Source organism: Paramormyrops kingsleyae, chromosome 21 (genome assembly GCF_048594095.1).
Source record: "Paramormyrops kingsleyae isolate MSU_618 chromosome 21, PKINGS_0.4, whole genome shotgun sequence".
NCBI lineage: Eukaryota > Metazoa > Chordata > Actinopteri > Osteoglossiformes > Mormyridae > Paramormyrops > Paramormyrops kingsleyae.
The window spans coordinates 3,933,033-3,952,042 of record NC_132817.1 but is presented as its reverse complement, the minus strand read 5'-3'; the positions used below and the strand labels follow the sequence as shown (position 1 = coordinate 3,952,042).

The window sequence follows — 19,010 nt, the reverse complement described above, 5'->3', positions numbered from 1 at the left end:
TCGCAGGGGATTGACAAACCTGGAACTTACCACACGCCGGGCTACTGTGTCCTACTTAAAGTCCTAGTCTACTGTGGCAGCTACCTGCCCTGCACAGGGTTTTTTAAGTGGCTGGTAAGAGTGGCATTTAGAAAATTAGAAAAAGAAGCCAGTGACCATCAGACAGCAGATGGCTACATCCTTCACCGGGCAGGAGCCTTCAGAGATCTGAGGGGGGGGTCCCTTCACTGATTAGCTGGGATCCATCTCCATCCAAACTGAAAGTAAACGCATTAAACACAGAATACTAATTTAACTAATCATCTTCTCTATTTCTCTCTCTTTAACTCTCCTCACTCAATAGATGAGCATTTATTGACCCTGTAATAAGACAGAATTTGTACAATGTAAGCAATTTACAATATGCAAATATACTTGGATTAAAACACACCCAGAAGAGCGTAAATTTAGCCCAGATGTCTCCTTCAATGGGCGTTTTCGTTCTAGAAAAGGTCGTTTTGAAAACAGCGGGAGAAGCCTCTGAAAGTGACTTTTAATTAAGGTTTGGATTTTTGAGGCACAAGACCATAAGGTGTAATTAGTCTTGTTTGATACGGGGGGGGGTGGTCAGCTTGTGGGTGGTGTAAGCGTACTGCGAGCAACGTGCAGATGACTGAGCTGGAGGACAGGCGTGCATCCCACTCGCAAATCACATGCGGCAGCTAGAAGGGTCACCCCAGCAACCGCAGGTCCGTATTTATCACGGACTTCTAATTTCGATGACAAATGATCTGACCTTAGTTTGTATTTTTTGCAACTTCCCTTATTAGAGACATTTTTAGAAATTTCTTGCATATTTATATTCTGTTTGTTAATGTTTCTTTGCACTACAGCAGATTTGAAGTTTCATCTCTGTGCATGAGCTGTTTTATATAGTGGAAGATACTCAAAAAAGACCTCAGTGTGTTAAAGAAAAAGTGAAACAGCCAAACTGTGTTTTTTAACACATGTACTGTTGAGTGCAGTGCAGTGTAATTGTGTAAAATTTTCCACAAATATATCAGTATAAATGTTCAAACTACACTCATTTCTTGGCCAAAACTCGAAACACATCTGTGAAAATGCCATTGGTAGCATATTTAGTTTCTGTGGAAGCAAATCGACTGTCTAAGGCACAGGTGTCAGACTCCGGTCCCGGGGGGCCAGAGCCCTGCACATTTTTTGGTTTCCCCTCGTTTAACACACCTGATTCTACTCCTTGTGCTAATTACCACATATCTGTTGAGCTGAATCATTTGTGGTGGAACAGGGAAAGAACTAAGCTACACAGGGCTGTGGCCCTGCAGCACTGCAGTTTGACACCCCTGCTCTAAAGGGAGAAACACTTCTGTTTCTCAGACAATTATCAAAGGAGAAGCTATTTGGCTCCGGTTCAAGGGTGGCGGTTCGTTGCATCCACTTAGCACATTAAGCTGGATGCTTCTCGTTGCTGAAATACTGCATTGAAGAACATTACAGCCCACCAGCCTAAAGCATGAAGCAAGGTCACCTGCAGCCGTTTTGTGCCCTTGGTTATACATTTTTTTTTGTATTGGCAAACCAGTTCTTATTTATTGAGTTGGCATATTTTAACATCAATGTTTCCTCTTGATTAAAAGTTTTCCAAGTGGTAGCCAGAGTGCCCCCACCCTCCTTTTGGCTCTGGACAAGGGCTTGTTTTCTCCTGTTAAATTAGCGTCCCTTCCTGTTGTGGGAACAGTTTCGCGTTTTCAGCTCCAGTTCTCTCCCACAAATTAGTTCCAATTCTCATCAGATCAGGTTCTGTCATCCGCATCATGTGACACGCCCCTTTCCTGCAGGGGTTTCGGCACAGAGTAGCCGAGTTGTGTACCTCCCTGTGTGGCAGGCAAAGTCAGGTAAGGTGAGGGCGGAGGCTTTGTCAAACCAGCACACCAGGATGCCTCTGATGGAGAAACTTTCTCCCCGTGCCATTTCACTGCTAGTTACATTTATCACTAGGAAATGAGAATCAGGCTGCAGTGTTTTTTCCAATGGTGGCTGATTATTAAGAGTGTTTCCATCCGATCAGTCCATTCATTTTCCAAAACCCAATGCAGGGTTAAGCAGGAGGCCTGCGTGTTGTCATGACTATGCTCAGCTGTCTTTCTGAACCTCAAGGATGAAGATCTTAAAGCAGTGTCTTACCAGCCCAATTATCTCTAAAGCCAACCACCACTACTTTATTCTTTTTAACTACAGTTGGTTGCATTTTTTAATTTGTCCTATATTGTAGGTTGTCCTCTCTGGAGGCTGAGCCAAAGAGCAGTTTACAATAACTCTTAGGTGGAGTGATTTGTGTCTTTGTCTTAATATGGTAAAAATACAATGCATGGTGGGCGTGGATGTGAAATCCTGTCTGCAAACTAGTTCCCTCCCTCTGTCAACAAGTAGGATCTGCTGTTATGTCAGTGGCTGTTTCATATAATCCTCAGTGAGGGAGGGACCTGGAATCCTTTTTGGCTCTGCCGAGTATAATAAGCAAGCAGTCACTTCTCATTATCATAATCACGTCTGTGGCAAACGCACACCCCCCCTCTAAGCTGGGGGGGGGGGGCTCTTACCCCCGTCTGTTTGCCAGGAGATCCCGATGCTTGTGATTCCTTACTTTGAGGTCCTGTCCTTCCACGAGTGCCATTTTTTTGTATGTTTATCCATTTTTGTGCAAAGTCGGTGCTGGACAGTTGCTGGAACAATAGCCCAAGGGTGAGATCATGCCACTAACCCTGGGATTTGAAGTGGTAACTTAGGCAGGTGCAGCTTCCTGAACTGCTGAGCCGCACACCAGTCCTGCATGGTAGCATTGATCAGGCTCCGTTTCTTTGTGGTGCCCCAGACCTTCTCGAAAAACTGCAAGTACTTTGGCCTCTCATTGGCTCCACTGTCACTCCAGTACCACTGGTGTTTGCTTTTTCTGGAAGGCAGGCGTGGGATGGCTGCTCTGAGTAGGCCCCATCTACCCATCTGTAAACACCACAGTAAGTTCCCATCTTCTAAAAACAAAAGCTATTTTGGTGCCAAAATAGTGGCTGAAACGAAGCATCATACTGAAATGAGTAATTAAATGGGAAGTTGTTTGGTATGTCCATAATAGATCCTCTCACTCATTTGGAATTAGCCCAGAAGTAATTAAAATCCTTTTCCTGGTCTGTCTCCTTTTTAGTTTATCGTAGTTTTCGTTTTCTTATTTCTGATTATTTGTTGAATATTTTGTGGGTATGCGACGCCCTCTTTGGACTAAACTTCGGCTAGATATTTTTAGATTATTAAAATTATTTCTTGTGCGTTTCTATTTCAGGACCGTAGCCAGAAAAAAAAATTGTCGTGGCGTGTCTGGCAACCTTACCGATCGGCCCACCTCCTCGGTATATTTGCCCGGGGGGGTGGCTTGTTCAAACTCGTTATTATTTTACTATGTGCTTACCTAAAGATGCGCGTCCACAAGGGACCCGCCCGCCTCTGCGCCCCGGGCCGCTTTGCCTGTTCTGTCGCTACTCATCTGGTTATATGTGCCGCTGCTATGAAGAAACTGATTTGTGCCGCAATGTCTTCGTCTCCCCGCCCCCATGCTGCTTTCAGCAAGTACGTACAACATATTTCACGTTAAACATGACACTTCGGGGGACATGTACAGTATGGTTTATAAACGGATGCTGTTAATTTTATATTCATAGAATTTCCTAAAACACTGATTCTATCTCTTAACTCTTAACAGCTTTTATCGCTGTGAATCACGCTACAGCTCGGTGGTTTTGTTTTCCTGCTGATGCGTTCAACCAACGCAAACCTTACATTCATGCAGATTAGATTACAGTTTTATTTATTTTTTAATAAATAATATCTCTCCCCAGGTCACCACGGCACAACTCCTCGGGGCATTTGGCGCAGCGGACTTGCAGTTACCGCGCTGTACGCCGAAAGGCATGAAATAATATTGATATTCCGGCCGCTTAGCCAATCAGACGCTCCTCCGCGAGCTATTTAACTGGCAGTGCGCTTTCCAGCGTGACCACCCCCACATCTGTCTTCCATCTGCACTGGCCGCCTCCTGCTCGCTCATTCTTCAAAACTCCAACTGCAAATCCCGTAAATATGAGTTACTATTTCATAGAGAATCATATTTAGTTCTTTATGTGTTACTGCCGTTGTTGCGTGTTCATGTATGCATTTGCCCCGGTGTAATTTATATATTCGTGTTGCTGTTACCGTGGTTTCAAAGTATACCTATTAAATATGTTTTATGTTTGTTAAAATTGTGGCTAAATATCGTTTTCTAAATCCTTTTTTAAAAAAAAATTTAAAAAAATTTGCAATCATTGTAACAGAGTTGCGGAACTAATGATGGAGGTCGTCTTTCTTTCTGCGGAGAAGCTGCAGACTCGAATCCAGATGTACATTCGATTTCTTACAAAGGTCCCATAATCGCGGTGGTGAATCTAACGGCAATCTTACCCCAGTAATATGGTTTGATGCGCACAGGGGTGCACGAGTCCGTTTTGTGCAGTGGGATTTAAGTCCAGGTTTTGTCGGGAACTTAGGCTTCTTTTGCGCGATGTAAATGGAGGGGCGCTACTGTACTAAACTAGGACAAAAGTGGACCGAGGGTTTAGAAATATTTTTGTTGAACTTTTTTTTTTTTTTTTTGTCGGGTCTGAATATGCAAGTTCACGCACGAATAATCCACTCCGACTGCGCAGAAATTGTGCTGTTAATTAAAACTGTTTGTTTTGCATATGAAGAGGAAAGTACATTTAAAAGATATCGTTTCACTTTTGCAGCTAACGTACACCATACATTTTTCAGTCATTAATTTTAATAAAGTTAGTAATTCATGTATGCCTGAATGTGCCACATATTTTGCCGTTGTTTATCGCTGCTTGTTACTTGTAAAAATGTTGTAGTTATGGTTATGAAAACGTTTTTTGCTACCTTTGCTGTATTTGTGTTTTGTAACGAGATGTCATAACACTGGCATAGCACCAATGATGTGCATACATTATAAAATGCTATAAGGCTCGCTGGAGAGTCGCGCTGCCAGTGGGCCTTGCAGTATCTTAGGTTATTGCGCTAAGCTCGGCACTGTTCACATTAAAGGAAGGAAATGGGCTGCTCTCTGCGTTTCTAAATGGATAAAAAAAACGACGCACTTAAGATGCATTTGGCCAGACATTAAAGCGAAGTACAAACAGACCGCAAGCAAGCCAAACAGCAGTAGCTTGTTGGTGTTCTCTCTTTCTGTTCTTTAATTGGTCATTTGAACGTATCGTTTAATTATTCAAGGGGAAAAAACAACTGCGTATTATAAGAGCGAATGGAGAATGAGAAAAGATGCGTATGTAGCTAAATAATATAAATGATTTCTGTTATCGGAGTAAGCAACATAGGTGGTCGCTCATGGGGGTCAACCTCATTCATTACTCCCATCAATGCACAATGTGCGTGTGATCGACGGGGGTACGGTTGTACGCGACACTTCTGCAGTCGGTAAACAGGCTACAGTCATAAAACGCCTGGCTTTTGTTCATGTTCCTGACCACTAACAGATCAAGGTTATATAGGCCTACCTGAGCTTCGGGGAGAACGGGATTGTTCACCTGTTCACGAGTCAATAATATCACACCCGATCCTTCGCAAACAGGAACCAGCTCCTTAATGATTGTATGTGGAGTATAATTTTGCACTTCCTAGTTAGGTTTTAATAAAAAACAGGACGGGACATGGCGGCGGATTGCAGAATGCGATCCTCTTCGGGTTTGTTCGATTGTTCCAGGATCTCTAATGCTTTTTCCTCCCGTTCTTGTGTTGCTCAAATTTCATATCCTGACTGAAATATTGACGTCTCGCGCTGTTTTGCAAAGTGGCTGTAAAACTTAAAATCAGGGTGAATATTTTCGTCTAAAATAACCCATAATGTTTCATAACTGAGTTATGGGCATCCTTCCTGCGGTCCAGTCCTTGGTACTGATCCATTGTGTTTCTTCCAGACCATGGTGTCCCACAAGGAATTTCAGACGGCTGGGAAGCAGCCCGGTCTGCAGATATGGCGCATCGAAAACATGGACCTTAAGCCGGTCCCCAAGCCCCTCTTCGGCAGTTTCTACATCGGCGATGCCTACCTCGTGCTCTACACAACTCCAGCACCATCCTACTCTCTGCACATGTGGCTCGGTGAGCATGCGTCCGGTGCTGATACCCGACCGACGTCCGAATCGATGGCTGGAAGGGAGAGCCTGTAACATGACCTCCTTCGAGCGAGCGTGTGCGCGAGTACCGGATGTGTTAGCTGCCGCAACACACAGCACTTCCTGCAATTATTATGCAAGCGCCAACCGTTTGCAATCTGCAGGCACAGGTAAAGAGTAGCTGGATGAAAGTTGGTCAGTTAAATTTGCCCAAAAGTACATATTCATTATTACTGTTCTCTCCCCCCATTAAATTACAGTAATCCCCTGTATGTGAATTACCATGGGCGCCAGGACATTCCTACAGTTCAGTGAGCTGGAGAGGATGTGTGTTGCACCAATCGAAAGCCACTTCCTTTTCGCAGGCCTAAATAAAATCTGGCTGCAGAAAGTCTGAAATTCCCTGTAAGCTTTGCAGATTCATCTATTTATATACAGAGCAGCAACAAATCTCAGAGCACAGCGTTCCCAGCCTGGGACCACGGCTGGTGCTGCAGGCCATTCTCTGCATGGAATCACAGTCGTCTTTCCAGTCATGAGAGAGCATTTCATTAACCAGAGTGGAGTTTCTCCCCAGAAATGCAGCAAATACACATTAATTACTCCCCTTTGTATTCTTCTGGTTTGCATGTCTGCACCCTTCTTAAGAACATAACCAAAGCTGCGGAGCTTGTTTTTGTGCCTCCAGAACTTTGGAACGACTGAAAATGTTGACTTAGGGCTCTTATGAACAGACAGTAATAGTGTGATCATTGTCTCATTGCAATACCTGCATGAGCATGCAACCATTCCAAAGCCGTCGCATGTTACTATGCATCTGTACCTGATTGTGGTGGGGCTTGTGGTGGGGCTGTGGTTGCACTGTTTCGTGTCAAGTGTTTTGAGGAAGAGGCTGCTTTCATGAGCAAGGCTGAAGTCGCTCACGATGACGCCCGAGATGCTGTGCTATAATCCTCCAATTTTCATACCCCTGCAGGAAATGAGTGCTCTCAGGATGAAAGTGGTGCGGCGGCCATCTTTGCTACACAGCTAGATGACTTCCTGGGTGGCAAGCCTGTGCAGTTCCGCGAGATTCAGGGCAACGAATCACTCGCCTTCTCGGGATACTTCAAGTCTGGTATCAAATACCAGGTGAGCTTCCCCAGCAACTGTCCATGATGCTTCACGAGTTCCTTTCTATTCCCCTCCGCTGTTCGCCCTCAGCAATGTGCCAAACCAGCGGACTTCTTAATAGATTATTGTTCTCATAAAAGGCAAAGTGTAGAGAAGTGTTTTTTGTTTTTGATCTTTGTCAATAATCAACCATTGTGATTAATAAACCTGGAAATCTGGACAAATAAAAGAACAGAAGAAAGATGAAGTTCTGCTTTCTGTTCTCAGATCTGCTTCTGCTTTTTTTTAGGTTTCCCTCTGCATTTTATACCTATATTTACGCAGCACTGGCTTAACAGCATTTAAAATATGCTTAGTTAGCCTTATAATTACTTTGTGGTGGATGATTCTCTCTCACACTCATATTAACATTTATTAATACACATATGTGGCTTCCTACTTTAAGAAATACATTTCTTCATATCTGTTGCAATAGACTCTTGACACAGTATTTCAAAATTAAGCATGTTGACATCCAAATAATATCTTCAGGTCTCTGAGACAGAGTAGTTGCAGCTCCGTTATCTTAAATGTACTATAGCACTTTGGAAGCAGTTCTGGGTTTAGAGAGTCCTGTTTGCCCAGGCGTAGGTTCTGGGCCCCTGTGGTGTGTACGGATGTTTTGTGTTTCATTCCACATCATGTCTTGAAAAACAAGGCATGATTACTCCTGAAACAGTCATTACTTTTCTCTCATGCAACATTTTTCCATAAAAGCACTGAGTTGCCATGGAAAAATCTACTTTGTCTCTCCTGAAAAAAATGGAGAAGTGCCTTTTTGGCAGGAAGATGCTGCATTTAATTCAGAATGGCTTTAACGAGCAGAGCAAATAGAAGCCATACGCTGTGGGACATGCAGGGAAACTGACTCATGTCAGCTCTCATTCTGAGGTTTTCTGATGCGAAGCGAAGGCACCAGTCCCACCTTCAGAGGATCTGCTGTTTTTGTCCAGCAGACTAACGCTCTGGGTCTTTAGAAAACGCCTTTCCTGAATCTCTGAGTCACTCTTGTGAATCCCTGTATTGTGAAGTGCGGTGAGTTTGCTGTTCCGACATGCTGCTGTTGGCATGCAGAAACCTTAAAAAGGGAGCTAGCCACCAGGAATGTTACAGAACCAGCTTGAGTCTCTTGCCCCCCCCCCCCCCCTCAGCAAAAACCCTTGTTATGTTTTAGACACTCCCTTGTATTCTTTCCCAAATGTGTTTCTGGCACGAATCACCTGGTATTGCAGGCACACCCTTGGGGTCCCTGTAAAGCCAGCTGTTATATGAAATGCCCCTCCCTTTGCAGAGAGGGGGTGTGGCCTCAGGCTTCAAGCACGTGGTGACCAATGACATGAACGTGAAGCGCTTGCTGCACATCAAAGGGCGACGGACCATCCGTGCCACCGAGGTGTCCCTGTCGTGGGGCAACTTCAATCAGGGAGACTGCTTCATCGTGGACCTGGGCAAGGTGAGCACCAACCTGGCACAGTCGCCACAGTTCAGCTGCACGCAGTCGGTCCCCAACCAGCATCTGAAGGGTGGATGATTGAATGATGTTGTAAAACCCAATGGTACATTTACGGCACGTCTTAGTCGCTTCACTGCAACGCGTCAGTGATGTTCCTCATTTTCACCCCCATCATGCTGCCCCAACAGGACATCTACCAGTGGTGCGGGAAGGAGTGTAACCGTTTCGAGCGAGTGAAGGCCTCGCAGGTGGCCATCGACATCCGCGACAATGAGCGCAACGGCCGTGCCAAAGTGCATATGGTGGAGGACGGGGCTGAGCCCGCAGCACTGGAGGAGGTGGGCAAAAGGGGGCACTAAACAGGAACTAAGTCTGGGAGGGGTGAACCAGGTTGACCCCCAAAAGCAACTCCCTCACTCGCGACTCCTCTAACACCAATGTGAGATTGGCAGTTTAACTTTGCCGAGGTCTACAAAGCAACATAAGCTGCATTGCCAGGAGCTTACAAACAGACTTAACACTTGACTGGATGACAAGGATTATAGGTGTCCGGCTGAAATTAACCCAATCTGTATTTTTAGGCCCTGGGTCCCAAGGGCACCATCGCCCCGGCGACTTCTGACGACGAGTCTGTCGATGTATCCAACACGAGGAAGGCTTCTTTGCATATGGTAACTCTTTCAGGTTCTGTTCCGATCCAAAGCGCTGAACGGAAAGTCTGCAGCCAAAAAACGTGCTGCACTTTCCAACAGGAACTGTTCAACTTTTGCAGCAAAGTTTTTATGATCTGACCAAAGTGTGGAAGTGAAATTAACTAATCAGTGTCAGAAGACTGGAGGATTAGCTCACTCTGTGGTTCCTGATGAGCTGCAGCGCCTCACAGGACCTGTACTTGTGACATGGACATTAAGTAATTTATTCAGCTGTGTTTAGTCACATTTAACCCTTTCGAAGTTGGTCGTTTCCACATCTGGTCCTTGCTGCACTGTTGTTGCTCCATTCCCAGTGCGAGATGGCTGTGTAACACTGGTCTTTGCTCCTGGGGCAGATCTCTGATGCCACAGGATCTATGAAGTCCACTTTGGTGGCCCAGGCGAGCCCCTTCAAGCAGACCATGCTCATCCCCGGCGAGTGTTTCATCGTGGACAACGGCTTGGATGGCAAGATCTTCCTCTGGAAAGGTACGGTGCTCCGGGATTCTGCTGCACACTTAAAGCCATTGCCGTGGTCTCCCTTTGCCGTTTGGTGCCTGAGATATGCTGCTTCCTCGATTAGGACCAGAAGCTAACACAGAGGAACGCAAAGCGGCCATGAAGACAGCCGAACAGTTCATTAAAGAGAAGAACTATCCCAAGACGACACAGGTAAACACAGCACTGACTGCACCATCCCACAATCCCTTGTGTTCTGACAATAACACTTAAGTTGCATTGTAATGAGCTCTAGAACTTGAACATGAAGGGATGGGTTTCTTTCTGGGGCACTCAAAATATCCCCCATCCCCACAGTGTACTGACTGCTTGCGGCCAGCAGAGGACCCCAAACCTCCACTGTAAACATATAATCTAAGCTGGTCTCTGTTCATTTCCACATGCCAGATTTTTTTTCTTGCAGATCCAAGTGATGCCAGCAGGGGGCGAGACAACCCTTTTTAAGCAGTTCTTTTCAGACTGGAAGGACAAGGATGAAACCACAGGTCCCACCCAGGCCTACACAATTGGCCACATTGCGAAGGTGAAGCAGGTGCCCTTCGATGCCTCCACCCTGCACACTAACAAGGCCATGGCTGCCCAGCACGGCATGGTGGACGACGGCTCCGGCAAGGTCCAGGTAAACTGATTTCCTGTCGGCCAGCATGATTTTCTGGAGCTTCTGAGGTCGGTAGCTGGCTGGAACGGCGAAGCCCCTGTCCTCGGTGGGTTCTGCGTGGCTGACGCCGCGTGTGCGTCTGCGCTTCGGTTGTAGATCTGGCGCATAGAGGGCGGAAACAGAGTCGCAGTGGACCCCTCCACCCATGGGCAGTTCTTTGGGGGTGACTGCTACCTCATTCTGTACAGCTACAAGAAGGGGAGCAGTGAACAACACATCATCTACAACTGGTGAGTGTACAGATCAGCCACAAAGGCTCAGTTTGGTCCAGACTACACCCATTTCTCAGAGTACAATACATTATCTAAAAAGGTGTGATCCTGGGCTGTGAGAAGGACTTCTACTCATAATTCTCAGTACACCCCCCCCCCCCCAGACTGGTTCTCCTGTTCTCTCTCAGCTCAGCCAGCACGCTGCATTATAACCATGCGTGTATTACGCAGATGTTATTGTCCTGAGTGCTGTGCAGAAGAGACAGATATTACATCGCAAACGTAACTGCTGTGTCTCCCGAGGCTCGCGGGTGGGGGAGGATTCTAATGCAGTTGATATGCTGTATTGCAGGCAGGGCCTGAAGGCCACCCAGGATGAGCTGGCGGCATCTGCCTTCCTCATGGTCCAGCTCGACGACTCCATGGGTGGGGCCCCCGTCCAGGTGGGCCAGACCGGCGTCCACATGCCTCTCCCCGCAAAAAAGCCAATTACAATCATTCTCAGTTATTACATGTGTACACCTGTTTTAACATTGCCTTATAAGTTGATTCCATCCAGTAAGACCATCAGGTAGTGGATGTCTTTCACATGAGATGCATGAATAATAATGAAAAGATGTAAAGGCCCACAAGCAGCTGATGCTCCGCCCACTCAGGTGCGCGTCACACAGGGCCAGGAGCCACCGCACCTCATGAGTCTCTTCAAGAAGAAGTCCATGATCATCCACGGCGGGGGAACGTCCCGCAAAGGCGGCCAGAGCACCCCCGGCACCACCCGCCTTTTCCACATCCGCCAAAGCACCAGCCAGTCCACCCGCGCCGTGGAGGTGAGTCCGTCGGTCACAGCCGGCCCTCTGCGGAAGGTGCTGCCGCACAAAGGTCTCTGCTGCTCTACCTTTGAGAGGGATCCTTGCCACCTAAGTAGACAGTACCCAGCCGGACAAGTCACTTTGGATAAAGTGCTATATAAATACTATAGGCTATGCATACATATTCTATCCCATAATCCTCTGTTTTTCAGGATTCTGTTTGTGCACTGTGTGCTTTTTAGTTTGCACTACATTAATCGTTTGCCCTATCTGTACTGTCTTTGCTGTCATGACCTCAAAGAGTGACAAAATGCAGGCCGCACAGTCTGAACATAAATGCTAAAGATTTTAATTAAATTAATACACAAGGTATGACTGTGTTACATACCAGCAGCGTTTGGGTGTGTGGCGTTTTTTTTGCAAATGTGTTGAATGCAAACCAAGGAACGAAGAAAGAAACGCAGAAATATGCTGAGGCCAGGGAAGGAGGGAGCAGTGTGGAAGGACTGATTCTGTAACCGAAGCCCAGCCTGCAACATCTAATCAGAGGAAATGTGACAGTGTACAGGGAAGAGCAAATATTAAGCCAGACTTCATCCATATCCCCCCGTCGCTGCTCACTGGTCTGCTTCTTAAGCTCGGTTAAGCAGGGAGTGGTAAGAAGCCCAGCCTGAGCACTTCCTGTCACCCCCCCCCCGCCAGGTGGATCCTTGCGCCTCCCGTCTGAACACCAACGACGTGTTCGTGCTTAAGTGCCCCACCTCCACCTTTATCTGGAAGGGCGTAGGCGCCAGCGGAGAGGAGGTGACCACCGGCAAGCAAGTGGCCAGCGTGCTGGGAGGAAGCCCCACCCAGGTGGAGGAGGGCAAGGAGCCAGGTAAACCGGGTCTGTGCAGCCCGCAGGCAGCCAGTAGGGGGCAGCATGTGGACTGATGTGGAAATAGATGAATCTGAAAACCATCATTCTGAGCCAGAGGCAGCAGGTTAAGGATATCACTTTGTAAGCCAGAGTATGTAGGTTCAGGATCCCTCCTGCTGTAATTAGAACATCAGTTCTATAAATAGGCTGTTGCTTTGACAGAAATGTCAGCTACATTAGTGTATTTTAGTAGCTTTGAGTGATGATTTTTGAGCATTGGCCATATCGGCATGTTCTGCGTCTAGCTGGGATAGGCTTGTATTTGTGCCGCATGTCTGAAGCACATTTTCTGTGACAGATGCCTTCTGGACTGCACTGGGTGGGAAGAAGCAGTACCAGACATCCAAGACCCTGCAGCGCACGATTAAGCCCCCGCGTTTGTATGGCTGCTCCAACAAGACGGGACGGCTCATTGTGAGTGGGGGCTGTCTGATCTATGGCGGGTGGGAGTCGTCCGTTTACATGCTGACGTCGTGACTAGGGATGCTCATTTCGATTAATTTTCCCAACCGACAACCGCCGTTCGTTAACCGAACATTAACCGTTAACTGATTAGATTAGAATATTAAATTCCTCTGGGGTCGGCGGTCCCGCCGGCGGGATCTGACAGAAATTTCACCAAACCATTTAAATAACTCTGCGAGGTTTTATCATATACACATTTAAAAAACACCCTCAGAAACCTTGGATGGTCTACTTTTCAAATATATATATAGGTAGAAACTAAATATATTTTTATAGCTTCGTGATACGAATAGAAAGAACAAGAGTGACTGACTTAAGCGTCTGCGTCTCGAAGCAGCTCTGATCGCCTTCCCACTTGCAAATCGCGCTATTCGCATGATAACAACATGATAATCCGACAGTTAGTATTGGATAAAGAAATATGTGAATACGCCCATTGTAACCAAAATAAAACAAGAGCACATGTCTGGGTAGTGTTTACACTGATCAGCTACAATATAGCACACGGATACGTCTCTGCCGCTGAAGCTTTGCGCCAATGTTTCCATTTTCAGCAGCAAAGCTCGTACCTGTGTTCATGGCTCAGTGGGCTAAGCCTGTGTGCCTGTAATCACAGTCGCCGATTCAAACCCAGTGTATTTAGAACGTGAAAAGCGATCTTCAGCTGAGATGCCACAAAACTTCATACTACTACTAATAATTAAAATATATATAAAAACATTTTAAACCGTTTAACTGATAGTAATATTCGGTCAAAATTAATTATTTCGGTTAACGGTTAAACGGTCAAAAGGAGCATCCCTAGTCGTGACCCTTTCTCTCTCACCCGGCCCGTCTTCCAGGCAGAGGAGGTTCCTGGAGACTTCACTCAGGCTGACCTCGCCCATGACGATGTCATGTTACTGGACACCTGGGACCAGGTAAGCTGGAGCACCAGTGTACTAAACTGTCGCACTGCTGCAGGATCAGCAATTCACTACACACAAATTTGCCCCCCATTCTCCCATTCCTAGATCTTCCTTTGGATTGGCAACGAAGCGAACGAGGTCGAGAAGACTGGATCACCTAAAATCGGTATGAGTATGATGCCGTCTTCCGGCTCTTTCTCGGGATGAGCGGGGAGCCGAACTGCTTTGGATCACGTTTATTGTGTCTGATTTTCAGCTGAAGAGTACGTGACCACTGACCCGTCGGGACGTCGGGGAGTGCCCATCGTCACCATCAAGCAGGGCGCCGAGCCGCCCACCTTCACCGGCTGGTTTCAGGCCTGGGATCCCACCATGTGGGACTCAGACCCGCTGGACCGCATACGGGCCAAGTTCTAGACTCTGCGGAACCCGAGTCTCTGCGGCTGCTTTGTGTCGATGCAATTACACAGTAAATGCAGTCCCTAATGTGCCAGCCAGGGCTGACCTGCTACGCGTCTGTCCAAATGTATTTCTGTACTTGCCTTAGAACCTGCTTTCCACAAAAGAGTGGGTACGAAGGGCCTTTCCTTAACTGGGACCCTATAGTGTGAAAGGTTTGACTCGGCTCCATTGCAGCCAAAATAGCAACTTTGTAAAACTAACCTTTTAAATACTCAGTTACTGCCTATATATGCAAATCTTCTGGTGCACTTCTAAGCCTTAAACTCAATAATGCTCGCAGCTGCTGCTGAGATATTTAACGTGGGTCCAATATTGATAGATTAGTTAATTTTATAGTTTTATCCAGTGGCCTTTGGAACTGAACACCGATTGGTTTTTATTAAACGTTTTGGATTTTCAAAATGAGCTTGTGTTTCGTCATTCTCATTCATAAGCAAAAATGACTACAGTAGTATATTTAACATTTTAGCTCTGCATTTTGTAGTGGCACCATCATTTAAGGATTTTTTTTTAAGTGCCTTGATAATTGAGTTAAACCAGAACATGTTTCACACCTTTTTGCTTTGATATGCTATTAAATGATTAACAAGGCTCAATACACCAAGAAAAATTTCCCGAGGGTTTCAACCTTTTATGAAGTTGTGCTGTTTTTAAGGCATCTACTGCGAATTGACTGTCAGGTAGGGTGAGCATGTGTCCAGTAAGGCCCCCTTCCAGATGCAGTTGGGGATGGTGACGCCCTTCCTTTGAGGCACCAGTTAGTCTACCAATCAGCATCAAGGGTGTCATACTGGGTGGAGCACCATGGCTGTTATTCCACACCCCTTGTCATTTCCTGTATCTCTGAAGTGCTTTCTAACATGTTTCCAATGGATACCTAAATTATAAATTCTGAGTTACATAAGTAAATACCATTTGCAAATTCCTGACATATTGTTCCAAGAGGCATTTGCTCTCTCTATAAATTTCCCCCCTCGCTAATTCTGACAGGCACAACATATTTTTGGTTTTATTTCTGGAATAAAACCCACAGCATGGGTATGAATCTGACTTTTATAGCACAGACATGCCGTTGGGCAGGCAGGGGGCTCCCTTGTGTTTGCAACTGAGAGCGGTAACTGAGCAAATGTGGAAGAGTGACAATGCAAGACAGCAAGGTGAGGACCTCGCTGGAAGCACCATCAAGACCAGGTATGGCAGATGGGCACACAGGCATGAGGCATACCCAAACACCAGCACCCCAAAAACACATGAGTACAGTGGAAGAGTGACACAATGACAGTTCAGTTCAGCAAAAGTCTTTGACACCAATCCCAACCTAGATCAACAATTTAGAAAATAACTAGCTGGTAGTGAGTAACTGAACAGCTAGTGTCCCTGTAACCTAAATTAAACACATCTGCAGAAAACTCAGACCTCAGAAACATTCTTCATTTTGAACTCATAATTGAAAATGAACCACCTCTTAAAAATGTGATTTAAAAGATCCAAATCACTCTTTTTTACTTTTTATTGCGATTTTTGGAATGCCATACTTGTGTCCTATGCTGCCTGGGATATGTTCTACGCCATGACCAGGATAATCTGTTAAAAGACGTCAAATGGGTTGGATGCTCGAGCTTTATGCACAAATCTTGCAAAAGCAGTGCAGTTGGAAGTACGCATGCGCCGCAAATCTATACCGGAAGTAGAATGACTGTCGAGTGACGTGAAGGGAGGTCGCATCCGCTGAGGTCAGATCCTGCTCCATCGCTTTGGGGAGCGTACCAAGCGGTGGAATGAACTGAATAACTTTTTCCGTTGGGAGAATTTTTCAGTTTAGGAATTTCAGTAACGGTCATAAAATGTCGAGTGAAGCGCCACATTCCGTTAAATGGTGAGTTGGAAAATGCAGTGGGCGCTGGTTGCTGTAGCTAACGTTGGCTACACGTTAGCTTGTTAGCTGCTCATGTCCACACAACAAAAAACACACTGAGTGACACTGTCTGTAACCGCGCCGCCTTGCTTCGTTTCCTTTTTTCGGTATCTTCCCGACGAATTGCTTTCCTTACACGGCATCGCAGGTTTGCTTTTTAGCGTTTATTTACGCCTATTGTTTGATTTTCGGAGTTCCGCCGTAATTGCGGGGGTGAAGCCGGCAAGTCTGACTCTCTAGGCCGCCGCAGAGGCGTTCCGGCATCCAGCTGAGCCGCTGTCCGAAGGAATCACAGAAGGATCTCTGTTTTTTATCATTATTAAAATAAAACCATAATGGCTTCTTCGTCGGGAAACGACGACGATCTCACGATACCCCGGGCGGCCATTAACAAAATGATCAAGGAGACTCTCCCAAACGTGCGGGTGGCCAACGATGCCCGGGAACTCGTGGTGAATTGTTGCACTGAGTTCATCCACCTTATCTCCTCTGAAGCGAACGAAATCTGCAACAAGTCTGAGAAGAAAACCATCTCCCCGGAGCATGTTATAAACGGTAAGGGCATGCAGCGGACATGGCAACCCAAACACAGGGCATACTGTCCTCATGCTCACATCTTAATTTTTTATAAATCTATGTTGTCAAACTGATAGATTGTTAGTAACAGCGCATTTCCCACCATGCATGTGAAAGGCCGTGTGCCCCTTATATCCCCCCTTCCCCCCAAATAGCTCTTCATAATTTGTTTTTTTTTTCCTGCAGCACTTGAAAGCCTGGGCTTTGCATCCTACATCGCTGAGGTGAAGGATGTCTTACAAGAGTGTAAAACAGTAGCACTTAAGCGAAGGAAGGCCAGCTCTCGTCTTGAAAACCTCGGTATTCCCGAGGAAGAGCTCCTCAGACAGCAGCAAGAGCTATTTGCCAAGGTAAAGCCTGTGAACTGAAGTATCTTCTCCTGGTGGTCTGGGGAACGGTCTGGCTTGTCTCTCTGCTGAGGGAACCATGCATGAGTTAGTGTTTATGTACCGGTGTAAATCTGTACCATTTCAACTCGGTCTCAGCGTAGCATGTCTGGGTTTGGTGAGGGAAATGAGGTTGTAAATGTGTGTGAGGTGGTGTTTGATTGCGGTGCCTTCACACGGACCCATGTGTGTATGTGTTTTAGGCCCGGCAGCAGCAGGCCGAGTTGGCTCAGCAGGAGTGGCTACAGATGCAGCAAGCAGCCCAGCAGGCACAGCTGGCTGCAGCCTCGGCCAGCGCTGCCCAGCAGGCCGGCTCCTCTCAGGAAGAGGATGAAGATGACATGTGACCTGGCCCCCAGGCTGCCCCGCCCCTAGCCAGCGAGGTCGCCGCCGCGGTCCGGGCCCCCCGAGCCCGTGGCTTGGCCGGAGAGTCCGCCAGTGTTGGGACCTGCCATCTCTACCGTTTTTTTTTTGTCTTAGTCCAAACTGCCTTGTCTGCTTTAGCTCCAAGGGCTTTTCTGTTACTGTTCGTTCTTCCGGAGTTTCTCTCTGGTCCCCCGCATCCCACCCCATGTGGTTAACACCAGTTTTGAAATTATGGTCAGTTTTGATTCCTTTTCCCCTCTACTTTATCAATACTTGGTGCAGTTTTTTGTTGAATTGTCACGTTGAAGGATAATTCGACACTCATTTTAAGACTAGAAGATACTCTTGAATGTTGGGTAAGTGCTTAGTGTGGGAGGACACTGGCCTGCAAATGTTGCCCCTGCTCTCTTTTTGTTTTTGCTTTAAATTGTATTAACTGGTGCAACAAGACATTCTTATTGAAAAGGGGGTGTTTTCCAGTTTTTTTTTTTCCTTTTTTGTAAAAAAAAATAATAAAATAAAATACAATTAAAATGTGACTTATGAATTTCCAAGTCATCATTGTATATGTAGGGTTTAGCTGCCCCTCTCAATTCAGTATTGCAGTAATAAACCTAAACAACATAGGATGTACACTTTGTATTGCAGAACCAAAGATAGATGAAAATTTAGTGACAGGAAGTTTCACATGTGAAGGAGTGGAACTGTTAAGGTGCGTCGTCTGGGCCAAATGCGGCCCATTGTATAGCCACATAGAAGCAGAATGTACGTTTCATATCGCAGAAGTGTTTGGGCACATCCTGTTTAAGAGGTGATGTTAAGACGCATCGATATGACCAGAAACACCCGGTGACGACTTGCTGCAATGCCTGTTCCCAATGCCTCTTCACAAGCTGTACTCTGAGCAATAAAATTGATGTTTTATAACATGGACATTTTACTTATTTTTGATGTATGTTTTAAGGCGAGGTAAATACTTTTCGGTGTTGAAAATGAGATGAAACAGATCAATATGAATTTTGTGTATTTTGATAATGCATGTCTGTGAGTGCATCATGGCTTGGATTAGGGTAAGTGAGATACATTGTGGACTTGAATAAAATGATTTATGCAATTGTACTTGAAGCCAATGACCATGGTGGATCTCAGATATGCTCGCATAATACAGAAAGTTTCATGTCCTTGTAATTGTTTGTCATGTTTTATTGTATGTAATCGAACATAATGGCACTAGTAGTAATCATCATTGATTTCTAACGTCGGTAGCTGGGCGAACATTTTTGAGAAAATCGGTAATGCT

The 19,010-nt window shown here is 46.0% G+C and overlaps 2 protein-coding genes across 2 annotated transcripts; both read left to right on the top strand.

The window, feature by feature from the left end:
* The first annotated feature begins 3,962 nt into the window (after window positions 1–3,962).
* On the top strand, window positions 3,963–14,872 carry LOC111846462 (gelsolin-like). The gene is made up of 17 exons (XM_023816642.2): window positions 3,963–4,122; window positions 6,021–6,204; window positions 7,195–7,349; window positions 8,662–8,823; window positions 9,012–9,161; window positions 9,405–9,494; window positions 9,872–10,004; window positions 10,099–10,187; window positions 10,438–10,653; window positions 10,789–10,922; window positions 11,257–11,347; window positions 11,561–11,731; window positions 12,416–12,590; window positions 12,931–13,046; window positions 13,940–14,017; window positions 14,111–14,171; window positions 14,262–14,872. The coding sequence occupies exons 2-17, from the start codon at window positions 6,024–6,026 to the stop codon at window positions 14,420–14,422; spliced, it is 2,163 nt and encodes a 720-aa protein (XP_023672410.2). The 5' UTR covers window positions 3,963–4,122; window positions 6,021–6,023; the 3' UTR covers window positions 14,423–14,872.
* A 1,260-nt stretch (window positions 14,873–16,132) lies between these two features.
* dr1 (down-regulator of transcription 1) lies at window positions 16,133–18,643 on the top strand. Its single transcript, XM_023816665.2, has 3 exons — window positions 16,133–16,937; window positions 17,145–17,308; window positions 17,548–18,643. The coding sequence occupies exons 1-3, from the start codon at window positions 16,718–16,720 to the stop codon at window positions 17,689–17,691; spliced, it is 528 nt and encodes a 175-aa protein (XP_023672433.1). The 5' UTR covers window positions 16,133–16,717; the 3' UTR covers window positions 17,692–18,643.
* The last annotated feature ends 367 nt before the right edge of the window (window positions 18,644–19,010 follow it).